Here is a 13,587-nt window from a genome sequence, read left to right on the forward strand (position 1 = left end):
CAGACACACACACACACACACTCCACAGTACTGCTACTGGTACTGTTCACAGGATTTTTCTTTACTGGTACCTGTACCTTTACCAGTACACACACTCCACAGCACTGTTTATCGGATACACGCACACAAAGTCATTTTCACATTCACTTGCCTTTTCAAGGTTTTGATGGTCTATATACTGTATCTGCTCTCCGTTTCAGCTGCAAAAGGCATTCATCTGGCCGAGGGTGAGAGGGAGACCGCAGAGGAGCTGGTGGTTCATCTGGAGGCTTCTGTGAAGAACCGTGTGGAGATGAAGGGCCTCAGCAGGTCAGCTGCGTAGAACGCCCGAATAGAAACCCTGCATCCTCACACATTCTGTTCTTGTTAAACACTTTCAATCCATCTACTCCTTGACGTCTGTGTACTTTTTTTTTGCCCATTTACCATATATGTTACGGTACAGTTACAAACACTATGCTTCCTTTACAGGTCGTCGTATGAGGCCGGTCAGGAGTGGGCACTGCCGGTCCAGTTCTGCCAGCTGCACGACTTGCCGCTGAGCAGCGTCTACCCGCTGGACTGCGCAGCCGATGGACAGTGGCTTCACTTCCTGCTCTTTGTACAGCTGCACAGTTACCCCCCTAAACAGGTACAGCTTGAGCACTTTGAGATTTCTCGGAATGTAAAGTGCGCTATAAATAAAATGTGTTATTATTATTATTTATTATTATTACAGTACACAAGCACTGTATGTCGCACAGATCTACTCATCAACATAACGTACTATCACATGTACATGTACTAACACATCCCATATTGACTGAAAGGGTTAAGACTGCAAGGGGTTTATCCTAAAGAAGGAGAACCCACGTTAAAGGTCGGCTTGGTTGCACTATACGTGTGGCGGTCGGTTCTGATTGGTCCCTCTCTTTGTGATTGACAGGTGAGGTCACTGGCGGCCCAGTTCGGCCCCGACCTGCAGGCTCACCTCACCCTGGCCTTCCAGGACCTGCAGCTGCACGCCCACTGGACGGCGGCGGACCAGGGCCCGGTTCAGGCAGCGGGGGTCCGGGGCGATGCAGGACGCCTGCCCAGCGAGGAGGTCCCAGAGCCCCCCAGGGAGCTGTTCCAGGTCCTTCTGCAGAGCCAGGAGCAGCCCAGCCCCTGGAGACACCTGCTGGGGGAGGCCGTGGGACAGCGTTGCCCCACACTCACCGTGCTGGCTGCCTGTCACCAGGTGGGTAAAGGGCACCTGTGGTGACCTGGATACGGCCTGAGATCCGCTCTTGGAGGGAATAGTATTTGGTTTGCTTGTCATGTCATGTGACTCAGGGATGGTGGATTACTGCATGTGTCGTTTTTTTCTCTCAGTGTAAGAAAGTCCCTGATGTTTCTGTGTCCACCTCTGATGTATGTAGGCTATGCGTTTATCCAACACTGTTCATTGTGTATGTATTTTGTGAATGTTCAGTATAAGCTGATAAGTGATGGACTGTTTAGCTTATCGACAGCTTGTAAATGACTGCGCATGTGTGGCGAGTCATATATAATCAGACAGACAGCTAGTTAGTGCTCTCTTTGACACAGTTCAAGGCTGAGTTTCCCAGAGGCATCGTAGTGCTACGTTCATCGTAAGCTATGGCGTTTATCATAGCGCTACGATGAACGTAGCGCTACGATGCCTCCGGGAAACTCAGCCCAGCTCAGTACCGCTGGTAAGTCTTTCCAGTTGAACTCACCCACCAGCTTCAGGTGCTTGCCACAGTACGTCCTTCTTTCAGTGTCGTTTGTTGAGCTAGTTATGCGGTTTAGTTGCACGTGTAGGTTAAGTTAACACAGGACTATGAGGGAAACGACAGATACAGCCAGTCTACATATCACAGCTAGTCAGAGACAGTCTACCTAGCTAGCTAGTTGACTGAACAGTGACGTTAGCCTGTCCTTGGATGCGGTTCCCAGCTAGCTAGCTACAAGACAAGCACATTAGACTACCGGCTCATTCATACAACTAAGGGCTCCTCATTCCGTTGACCCTGTGGAACATTCAGCAAGTTCCGTCACTACCAGTCCCAGCAACTGTGGAACATTTGTGCACGTTCAGCACGTGTTGATTTATTTAGTAACATTACACCAGTGTTTCACGCTGATGATATTGTTGGATGTGATGTTGTTTGGTGTATTTGATAAATGCCAGTGTACCACGGTGTAGATTTGATAATCACTCAGATATTTGCTGCTATTTATTATTAATGAGTAACTGTCTTTCTACAGACAGATTATGGGTAGACCATTGTAAGGAGTTGAGATTCATTTATTGTAGGCTATATCCCAATATTTTTTTTTTTTATTGATTATTATTTGTAAGAATTAAATGTTTTTTGCTCCCCCTTGACCTGTCTCTGTGACCCTCTTTTACACTGTTTATGTATGTGTGTGTGTGTGTGCGTGTGTGTGTGCGTGTGTTGTTCTGTGTGCGTGACATTGGTTGGATTGACAGGAAGCCGACCTGCTCCAGTGCCTCTGCGTCTGGGTCCTGACCTCGGTGGATGAGGTCATCGCCAAGGAGGCCATCGCCCATCTGGACGAAAGCCCCAGGCACCATGAGTGGAACCTCCACGACCTGTCAATCATCTGGAAGATGCTGCTGAAGAAGGGCCAGATTAGACCACTCAAAAGGGGCTTCCAGCTCTTCCAGAAGGTAATTCAATACACATTCATTGTCGGCAAACAAGGAAATAGGTTTACTGCAGTTATGAGTAGCAATAGCTTATGTCTATATTTGCGCCACCAGCTGGATGGCTGGATGGGCATGTTGTTTGCACCATAGCTGATTCGATTTTGGAGCGGATCTGAATTACAGGGTGGATCCACAAATTCTTTTGATACCATAATAATAAGAGAATGATACCAAACAGCACAGTGACTAGTCTACTTTTCACCCTTTAAATAGGCAGACTGACTGATCACAAGTTAAAAGACACCTGTGATGTTAATTATAGGACACACCTTAGTTTTACATGTCCGTATGGTCAAATTATTTTCAATATTTTCTAGGGGTACCAACATTTTTGTCCAGGCCAGTTTCATTAGTTTGTTTTTTAAAATGATTCTGTTGAACCACAATTCAAAAGCAATGTCTGTTTTTCATTAGTTAATTTTCATAAATTACTTTTGTCAGTTTCAAGTTATTTCAGTGACCACTCACTGTGGGGTTTTCTTTCTTTAACGGAAGGGTACCAACAAATTTGTCCACATGTGTATGTATATATTTTCCCCCAGGCCTTTTAATTAGCTGGGTTCTGTTAGAACACATTCCACTCTGTCTATCAGCTTCCTCCCTCTCACAAGTGAGCTGTATGGCATGTCCCCTCTGCCATTTTGTGCCAAAATCTCAACAGCATAATTCCACTCCTCTCTGCAACACAACAGAAAACCGAGGCGGGCAGAATATGACAGCCCTCCTCCTGTATAATTGTGTGTGAGTTTGGGTGGTGTTCTTATTTCTCCTCCCCTGACAGGACTCACCCCTGATCCATGTGCTGCTCATGCACGAGCTGTGCTACGACTACAAAGACTACGCAGAGGCCAAGAAGAAACTCCTGGAGTTCCAGAAATGCCTGATTAATGTAAGCATCGGCCCCTCAAGACTCTCCTAGGTCACCATTCCCATCACTCACAACCCTTCACAAAATCCCTTCCTCTACTAATAATGCCTGAGATGACTAATGGAGTTCTGAAGACTAGTACTGAATATAAAGTACATTGACTTAGTCTTGAGAAACTTTCAAAGTGAAAATGTCAGAGAGAACTTTATCTATCCCTATCATAATTGGAAAGTAAAGAAATGGACAGTGTGCATGTACTGTGTTCTAGTAAAAGGGAGGTTTATGATCTATGTCTGTGTAGATGACTTTCCACAATAGGCCGTTCCAGGCCCCCTGCAGTCTGACAGGCTTGTTATTGGGAAGGAAACGGATGCCCTGCCATTCTCAGTGGGAAAGAGTTATCGGGTCGTTTGTGTGTGACCTTGCTGCTCTTGTTGAGAGGTGTCATGAGAGATGAATTCAGTAACACACACACACACACACACACGCATAAACCCTTAACCCACACACAAAGCAGGCCATGATTATTTATTGTGTCATTGTGCCAAGCCCAGCGCTCATACATAAGAGAAAGGCTGTTAGTCCAGTTCACATTTTAATACACTTATCTTTTCATGATGTTGTCACTTCATAATCGTCATTGACTTTTAACTGTACATATGTTCTGGTTCTTATATTGTTGTGCAAAATATTTCACTATCTTCTGGTTCAGTAGTCAAAATAATCAAAGTACAAATCAGAAAAGGCACTTGAGGCACGCAGAAGTCCAATGCAATGACTTTATTGCTTCTTGAAAGACAAATAGCAGTAAAGACGGTAGTTTCCAGGAGAAAGACGCCGTACTGTCGTCTGTGTGACGTTTTATATAGTCTACGGCAATCCCCGCCCCTCTAGCTTAACCACAACCCATTTTTTAAAACACGCCCCTAAATTGGCACGAATCTAATGGTGTCCATCATGCTGTCTTTGCACTGGACCATGGCCAAATATGTCCCTTTAAGACACCATTATATCCGGCCGGGGGCTTTCCAGTTTGTTTTTTAAACAAATTAACTCCAAACAGGTGCATAGATAATTCAATTTTGACAGAAACGGTAACTCAGTTTGACATACAAGGAAAAGGGTGATGATCAGGAGAAAGAGGACTGCCTAGTGTTTAATTAACTCCGAGCAGGTGCATGGATAACTCATCTTTGACGGAACCAGGATGATAGTGGTCCCAGACCAGGTGGGAGAGAGCAAAAGGGATAATTTCAACATTCGCTCCCATAGTGCCTGGTTTACAGCCACGCAAAAAACCTCCAAGTGGTCACCAGTATTTACTCTGAGCAGATCTTTGCTACATCTCCCAGTGTTCACATCTGGTGTTACTCTGAGCAGATCTATGTTGCAACATCAGTGATTAGCTGTCTAAAACACTTTATACCATATGATGATTATGATATAATGAGATAATTAAATGCAGGGGACCTAAATCAAATTAAATCACAACAATATTCCTTTTGATCCTTTTTCTATTTTGTAAAAAAAAACACATAAGCAGGCTGGTGAGTGAATAGTATTACAACTCACATAAGGTGTCAGAAATAGAGATAAAAACAACATTCATTCCGGAACCTTCACTTTTTGTAAAATTATAATCACATAATCAACTTTTTGGGAGGGGTAAAGCAATACTTTGCAAACCACTGTTTTAACCAGCTACGCCACAGAAAAGCTAGCTCTTCATCAGCACGGGCGGACGGTATTTATACTGGGGGAGTGAGTTTTAACCAACAACTCGCAACCTACTCAGGATTCACGAGGAGTCTGTTTCGCTCAGTTACACTCACCCCCCTCTCCACATCCACAGGGCATCCGGGTCAAGGCACCAGTGTAGCTAGCTTACTGGCTCACTCACCTCTTTAGCCAACTGCCACATGTATCGATTGTTTTTATCTTTAGCCTTTAACTATGGCATTCAACATGTGTACATTGTAACATATATATATAATTATTGCAGTTCAGATAAAATATTTACCTTGATGGACAGTCCCAAATTGAACTTGAAGATGAACTTGATTATGTGAGTAGTGTGGGCTTGAAAACAAGCGTGTGCATTTACTGCCTTGGTCAAGCCTCCAAAAACACACAAGCTTGTTCTTCTTTTTTATGTTTTATGAATCATGGAGAAAGTATTTTGAGTATTTTGAAAATACAAAATTACTCCACTCTAAAGTATCTTGTCACAAATTGCATTCAATTTTTTTTCAGCCATGTCAAATCCAAATTACAAAATACTCAAAAGTAATTGAGATACACATTTCAAATACAAGTAATAGAAACAGTGCAGTAGCTATAGTTCTAATACATCATGTATAACCAATCCCCTTTGCCCCTCCCCATACCCCCCTGTGACGTCCCTCCCTGTCTCTCTCAGCTGAGGAACGGAGGTGTCACCGTGCCAGCAGGCGTCCCTCTGCAGTGGGTGGAGTGTCAGGCCTCGGTCCTCTTGCTGAGCATGATGCAACAGTGCTCCACGCAGTACGAGCTGCGCAAACTGCTGCAGCTGCTGGCGGACATGGAGCGCCTGCTGAAGTCCAACGGTGAGATGCTTGTAGTAACACTGATACTCTCATTTCATTTCAAACCTTTATTTATACCTGTAAAGCACTGAGGTTTCCCTCATTTACAGTGTTGACGAGTTAACTGTTGATCAGATACAGGGCTAGTCACCTACAAAAAATGTGCCCACCTATACCGTACTTTTTTAGTTTGCTCACATTTGATCCGATTAGTACATACATCATCATTCAACTCAAGATACTGTAATTAGTAAGTAGAATTAGAAAACACACTGAAGCTGTGTATCATGTGTGTGCAGGCCCAGACTTCAAGAAGCTGAGCCTTCTCAGTCAGGTTGTCCAGGACACGTCGGTGTGTCTCTCTCCCAGGCTGCTGGACAGCTATTCCACTGACGTCCTGCAGGGGGAGTGCCAGAGCATGCTGGAGCAGCTGCAGGCCAGCGGTCTGTTCCGTCAGGCTCGGCAGGTTGCCGAGCTGGCAGGTCTTCCCATAGAGAGCCTGATCATCAATGAGGTGAGCTCATGAGGAACCAGCACCGGAAGCTGCTGTTCCACTCAAGCTATTCAGCTCTACTCACCTTTCCTACGTAGATTTGTTTGAAATTGATTTAGTTTCTCATTAACCTTTTAGACAATAGCACCATACTGAACGATTGTGTCTTGACTCTTTTAGGATTTTTTTTTAAGGATTTTTTATTAGGATTCCCATTAGCTGATGTCAGTGACATCAGCTACTCTTCCTGGGATCCACACATAACACAGAACAACAACAGATAGAACAGTGCCATTTTAATGTGGTCTTATTCTCATACAGTTACTCCAGGACCTCAGTACCCAGAGGGCCAAGCGGCAGTGGGACAGGAGGGAGACGCGGGTCACTTTCTGGAAGAAATGCAACGAGCAGTTCAGGGCTAACGACACCAACGCGGAGGCCGCCGCCGAGTTCTTCCTGTCCCAGGCGTCCGGAACCCCCGGCCCTCCTCGGGGCTCGGCGGCCGAGACGGAGCTCCTCCGCGTACAGGAGAGATGCCTCCTCCTCAACCTGGCCGGTCACTGGCTCGCCCTGCTCAGCCCCGTTCCGCTGGCGCGGCTGGAGGACCTAGAGAAGCAGCTCTGGACCAGCCGGGTCCACCAGCAGGTCCTTCTCGCCACCATAGAGAGAGAGAACATGTTCGCCCTCCCCGCGCCCGCCATGGCCCCGGGGGAGAACTCCTACGAGGCCCTGGTGAAAGAATTCTCCTTCATCAAGATGGCGGCGCTCAAGGAGCCCAAGTACCTGAGCCTAGAGGGCCTCCCGGGCTCGGCTGACGAAGAGGAGAAGACGAGGTCAGCGCTTGACTCGCAGGAGCAGAATGCCCTGGACACGCTAGTGGGGCAGCTGTTGGACGAAGGGTGCATCCACGAAGCGAGCCGCCTGTGCCGGTACTTCTCCTTCTACCACCGGGACGTCTGGCTGGCGCTGCGCTGTCAAGGCCTGGCCTCAGGGGAGCTAAACGTCGGGCTGCAGGACACGCTCATCAACTCGGCAAGCACGCCCCTGAAGAGCTTCCCCAGCTGTAAGAAAACTACAACTCCCAGTGCACCTATAGTAACGCACCCTAACAGATGTCCTTGATTTCAAACGAGAGACAAGGTTCACAAGTCTGACATGCACTCAAATAGGGATGAAACGGTTACCGGTTTCACGGTAAACCACAGTGAAAATTCCCGACAATTAGTATTACCGTTTCAAAATAAAATATAATTAAAACCGTGTTCGATTACCGTGCTTTGAATAACCACGGAAAAATAGGCTACCATAGACATACAGTCTATACGTCATTCCCAGTTTTGACTTCAGAGGAAATTTTACGCTTATGCACTCACATTCAAAAATGCCAAATACCTCACTGCTGCCCTTCCATATTACATAGCAAAGGACATGATGCCCTTTCAACCGTTGAGAGGCCTTTGTGTTATTTTTTAAAATAAAAGTTGTTGAACGGATTCCAGACTGTCTATCAGTACTTATTGAACATTTTCAGCATATAAAAAAATAAATACTGTGATAATACCGATAACCGTGGAAATTTTGGTCGCTATAATCGTGGTATGAAATTTTCATACCGTTACATCCCTACACTCAAACAGTGAAGTAAATAAGCCCAAGTGCTCTCAGATGGACACAAACACTTAACACTTACACATATTATGTCTGGCCACTTAACACTTACACATATTATGTCTGGCCACTTAACACTTACACATATTATGTCTGGCCTTCAGCATTATTGACACAGCCTCTCTTTGATCACCTTTGATCTCTCTCTCTTGTTTCTTTAAACCCGCCTGCAGCATCCAGCTTCAACAGCCTGTCCTCCTTTGTGATGGTGCCGTCCCCAGACGACCAGATGGTGACCCAGCTCCAGGCGCTGGTCAACCAGTGTCAACATGGCAAGAGCTACTGCAAGCAGGTCCTGAGTCTGTACGAACTCTCTAAGGTACGGCCCGACTGCTCTCCGATCAGTTTCATGTAAACTCTTATTTAATCGTGCGCACGGAAGTTGAATGCAGAAGAGAAGCAGGTGTGTTACGCTGACTAAGCGTTCGCGACACGGCTCAGAGCTAGCGCTCTGCGTCGGTGTCGTCAATATCTCCGCTGTCCTGCGTTTCTTACTAAAACGTTCAGGTCTTTCTAATGGTGAACCCCCCCCCCCGTGCGCCCTAGGAGCTGCAGTGCTCGTACAGCGAGATCTCCGCGGAGGAGCCCCAGGTGGTGCTGCAGAAGGTGCTGCTGTCCCAGCAGCCCGAGCGGTATAAGAAGGCCCAGGCCTTCATCAGTGTGCAGGGCCTCCAGCCAGACACCCTGGCGCAGATGGTCTCCTCAGCCGTGGTCCAGGGCCTGCTGGCCTCCACCCAGGAGGGAGAAGCCGGTGAGATGATTGGCTGATTGTGTGATTGATAGATCCCCTGATTGGCAAAGATGGTTGCCTACATCACTAATCAAGGCTTTCATTTTCATTCATACTGCAAGTGCCTTTTATGTGCTCTACAGTGAGTAAGTGCAGATAACAATTAACCCTAGGACTAGATTAAAAGACACGGCCAACTGAGCATTGTAATCTAGGACAATATGATGAGAATGTATTAACTGTGTGTCTGTGTCTGTGTGTGTGTGTGTGTGTGTGTGTGTGTGTGTGTGTGTGTGTGTGTGTGTGTGTGTGTGTGTGTGTGTGTGTGTGTGTGTGTGTGTGTGTGTGTGTGTGTGTGTGTGTGTGTGTGTGTGTGTGTGTGTGTGTGTCTGAGCGCAGCTGAGAAGCAGATGTACAACCCGGCAGATGGGAGAGAGGCCTTCCTGCAGCTGGCCAAGCTGTGTGGAGATCCCAACCTAGTGGGCGTCAAACTGCTGGACCTCATCACGACTGTACCACTCAGTGAACTGAGCTGCAGTAAGTCCCACACTAGATCCCAGATCCCAGCTGCAGCGGTACCACCACAACTGCAATAGGCCCTGTGCACCAGCTCCACTACTTCCTGAAAGTCACTTGGCATCTTTATTTCCTGTCCTATATGATTGGATTAAGTGATTAATCAGGTGTGCGCTGGGTCTGCTGCACACCTTATTAATCACTTAATCCAATCATATAGGACAGGAAATAAAGATGCCAAGTGACTTTCAGGAAGTAGTGGAGCTGGTGCACAGGGCCTATAACGCTTGATCAACAAAGCCCCTCAAACATTCATGTCAATTGTAACGCTAACGTTTGTAATTACATTGAGCAATGGGATGTGTAGAAACACATACATGGGTCAATGACGTAAAGGTATCCCCATGTCATTCAGTACAACGCTGATTGCCCCCTTGAAAAATGTACATGCATGCAAACCCAAGAATATTAGTCAACTGGAGACGATTGCCCATGATGAATGGGCTAAGATTCCTCAGCAATGCTGCTAAAAGCTGGTGTCTGGTTATGCAGTGCGTTTGCGGCAGGCCAACTGCAAAAGAGCAGTCTACTAAGTACTAACAATGCTTGTCATGAAGGGGCTGTATAATTTTGAGACTGCAGTAGTCATTAAAAGTGACAATTTATGTTGAATTTGGAGAAACCAGACAAACAGCTGAACGTTTGTAAATGTTGCCAATAAACCTAATTTGCAACGGGGGTTGAATGATTTTGATTTTGCACACCTACTGTATGCCTAATATGTATTGTGACCCTTTCTCGGTCGGCAGCGGTGGAGCTGTTGATTCTGGCCCACGACTGCTTCAGTCTGACCTGCAACATGGAGGGCATCGTCAGGGTTCTGCAAGCCGCCCGCCACCTCAGCCACGCCCACCTGGCGCACAGCGAGCGCTACAGCCTGCTGGTGAGCCTGGCGCCGGCGCACCTGTCGGCCTGATTGACAGGGACGTTATGTTATAATCATGTTACTACACTATGTTACACTATGTTATTACCATGTTACTACAGTGGTTGAATTTTTTTTGTAAATAAGGATTTGAAGCGTCGCTCTAAACGTAACGCATGCACGTTCAGTACATTTCTGTGGTCTCGCTCATTTCTCATCATGATACAGTGCAGATTTGTCACATCCACAGCCGTGTAGCATGTTACCTGTGACGTGTATGCGTGGTCCCTTGTGTGGCCTTGCGTGTCCGTTTCAGGTGCGTCTCCTAACGGGCATTGGCAGATACAACGACATGACCTACATCTTCGACCTGCTCAACCAGAACCACAGTTTCGAGATGCTGCTCAGGAAGAAAGTACAGTCGGTAAGAGGCCTCGGAAAGCCAGAAGACACTATGGGACTCCCTCTTTTTTCTCTCACTCACACAGATACAGTTATCTCATTATCTCATCTGACAACAGGTGTTCACAGAACAGTCGGTGAACACAATAAACACAGCCAGGACACACACAGCTATTACAGAAACACAACATGACTGAGTTGATGACTCAGTGGATAAGGGGAGGAACTCCATGTTGTCTTTTGTGAACACCTGTACAGTATTATAAAGGACGCGTTATCGTCGATGAGCACGATTGTTTGTGTCACAATGCTATCTACAGTAGCCAATCTATCGTACACCACCTGGAAAAGTAGCATTGAAAGCGTGTTTGGCAGGCCAAACGTCTCGCCCAAGGACGCAACCCTGGGATCCTCACTTTTTATTTTATTTTTTTCATGTCGCGTGTGCCTGAGACTGTGTGTGCAACGATCTCATCCATGTGCGTTGCAGAACTCCAGTTTAAAGACGGCCTTGTTGGACTACATAAAACGCTGTCTGCCGGGGGACAGTGAAAAGTACAACATGGTGGCCCTGTGCTTCAGCATGTGCAGGGAGATAGGAGAGAACCACGAGGGAGCCGCGCGCGTACAACTCAAACTCATCGAGAGTCAGCCTTGGGGTGAGCCGCGGGAAAGACATCGCTAATGATGGCAGGCTTGTAGTATTTGCCAATGAAGAGATTTTAGACAGCAGATCATATAGGGGACAGGTTGTCAGAGTTTATATTTTTTATATTTTATTATGCCTTCTGTTGTATAGAAGGTACAACTGTTGTATATAATTGTAGCACCTGAAGATGCTCAAACGAAATGCATGACTGCAGAACTGCTGGGTTTTCTCTATACATTTGTGAATGTGAAGGCAGTGTTTTCACTAATTTCCTGTTTTCCCTAAACAGCGATGACGCCGGAACTCAAAAGTGCCTTGATGAAGGCCCTTACCCTCCTAAAGGATGCTGCTGAGAGCTACTCCAAGGTACCAGTCAGATGCTAAAGTGCACTGTGTAATGTTGCTAAATGAAGCATAATAGAAATAATCTTGCAGTGGAAATATAAACTGTGTTTGGGTTGTCTCTTCAGGACTCATGTGTGCGTCAAGCAGCACGATGCGTGAAAATGGCCAAGCTAGTTACTCTTCAGCTTCACTTCTTGAACCACGGTCAAAACCAGCGGGTCATCAACCTCCGCCCCTCAGAAATCCTGAACGCCATAGTGGCTCTACCTTGCTGTTACCAGGTTGGGGCACTAATGTAACAGAGATCAACCAAAAAACCATCCACTTCATAACAGGAAACGTTCATCCCTTGAAGACATGTCTCTTAATGAAACAACAACGTCATACATTGTCACAGAAGTAAATCCAGGCGGATTTCTGCCTGGATTTTCATCAACACATTCTCTTTCCATGTCCAAAAAACACTTCCAATTCTGAGCTTTCGGGACCTTTGAGATTCTCTGTTTCCCTCATCTCCAGGCATCTGTGTTGTCTGAGGCATATGACTACAGTCCAGACTGGGCCGAGGTTCTCTACCAGAAGGTCGTCCTCAACGGAGACTTTTCCTACCTGGAGGAGTTTAGAACGCACAGCAACGCAACGCTCCCAGCAAGCCTGTTTGAGGATATATCCAAGAAGTACGTCTCCAAGTTGATTGTACCAGGTTGTAAAGTTGCTTATAAGCAAAGAGTACAGGACATGATGCCAATGTTTCAAGCTAGAGAAAATGTATTGAAAGCCGCCGTTACCTCATCTTTGTGCGCCGTATGTTTGATTTTGTCCAATTACTCATCGTGGATATTGATATGATTTGTCTGATCTGCTTTCAGATTGACCCACAACAAGCCACCAAGTAGCGCTGGCCAGAACATGAAGAGACTACTGCAGCACTGTGAGGATGTGTACACTTACTACAAACTGGCCTATGAACATAAATATTTTGATGTGGCAAACATGTTACTTCAGGACTCAAAAACAAGCAGTTACTTGAATGATAGGCTTGGTAGCTGATGTCTGTGTCTGTCAAATGCCTCGAAATGCACTTTCATGGAATGTCTAATTGTAAAAATTACTTTCTGTAACATCTTCCATGGAGATGAAATGTTTCCTGAAATAATGTTTATTTTCTCTATGCTAAAACACTTACAGAATAAATCTCGTATTGTTGTTTGAAATCAAAGTTGTGTCCAATTGTCTTCCTTTGAATTCACCCCACAGGTTGCATTCTAACAATTATGGTGACATAACACCACCAACAGTACAGTTGATATATACACCGTTTACTGCCAGTTTAATTTTCTCATTTAATTCCTGTTTCATACACTGTTTACTGCCCTTACATACTGTAGCTTAAGCTGGTACTAGCCTACAGGGCAATGAAAGGAACAGCTCCTTCCTACCTCCAGGCCATGGTCAAGCTACACCCCCTCCTGACCACTACGCTCTGCTACCTCGGGGCGATTGGTTGCCCTGTCACTCCGAGGCCCCTGCGGTCAATCGACACAGTCACAGCTGTTCTCTATCCTGGCCCTGCAGTGGTGGAATGAACTGCCCACTGATGTCAGGACAGCAGAGTCGCTGTCCATGTTTCGCCGGAGGCTCAAAACTCACCTTTTTAAGAAGTACTACCAGGATCTCCCCTCTTAAGCACCCATTGTATTTATATTTT

General features: G+C 46.1%; 1 protein-coding gene across 1 annotated transcript in view; it reads left to right on the plus strand.

Annotated features, from left to right (window-relative positions):
* Positions 1–13,044, plus strand: part of spg11 (SPG11 vesicle trafficking associated, spatacsin) — a 33,523-nt gene extending 20,479 nt beyond the window's left edge. Inside the window, exons 23-40 of the mRNA XM_084451115.1 lie at positions 201–309; positions 472–631; positions 926–1,219; positions 2,480–2,680; positions 3,501–3,608; positions 6,007–6,172; positions 6,451–6,665; positions 6,966–7,707; positions 8,486–8,631; positions 8,859–9,063; positions 9,442–9,579; positions 10,368–10,501; positions 10,800–10,907; positions 11,376–11,544; positions 11,824–11,900; positions 12,005–12,160; positions 12,399–12,556; positions 12,749–13,044. Coding sequence (XP_084307241.1) covers positions 201–309; positions 472–631; positions 926–1,219; positions 2,480–2,680; positions 3,501–3,608; positions 6,007–6,172; positions 6,451–6,665; positions 6,966–7,707; positions 8,486–8,631; positions 8,859–9,063; positions 9,442–9,579; positions 10,368–10,501; positions 10,800–10,907; positions 11,376–11,544; positions 11,824–11,900; positions 12,005–12,160; positions 12,399–12,556; positions 12,749–12,929 — 3,467 coding nt within the window. The 3' untranslated portion in view covers positions 12,930–13,044. The remainder of the gene's footprint in view (positions 1–200; positions 310–471; positions 632–925; positions 1,220–2,479; positions 2,681–3,500; positions 3,609–6,006; positions 6,173–6,450; positions 6,666–6,965; positions 7,708–8,485; positions 8,632–8,858; positions 9,064–9,441; positions 9,580–10,367; positions 10,502–10,799; positions 10,908–11,375; positions 11,545–11,823; positions 11,901–12,004; positions 12,161–12,398; positions 12,557–12,748) is intronic.
* The last annotated feature ends 543 nt before the right edge of the window (positions 13,045–13,587 follow it).

Source organism: Borostomias antarcticus (genome assembly GCF_949987555.1).
Source record: "Borostomias antarcticus genome assembly, chromosome: 16".
Taxonomy (NCBI): Eukaryota; Metazoa; Chordata; class Actinopteri; order Stomiiformes; family Stomiidae; genus Borostomias; species Borostomias antarcticus.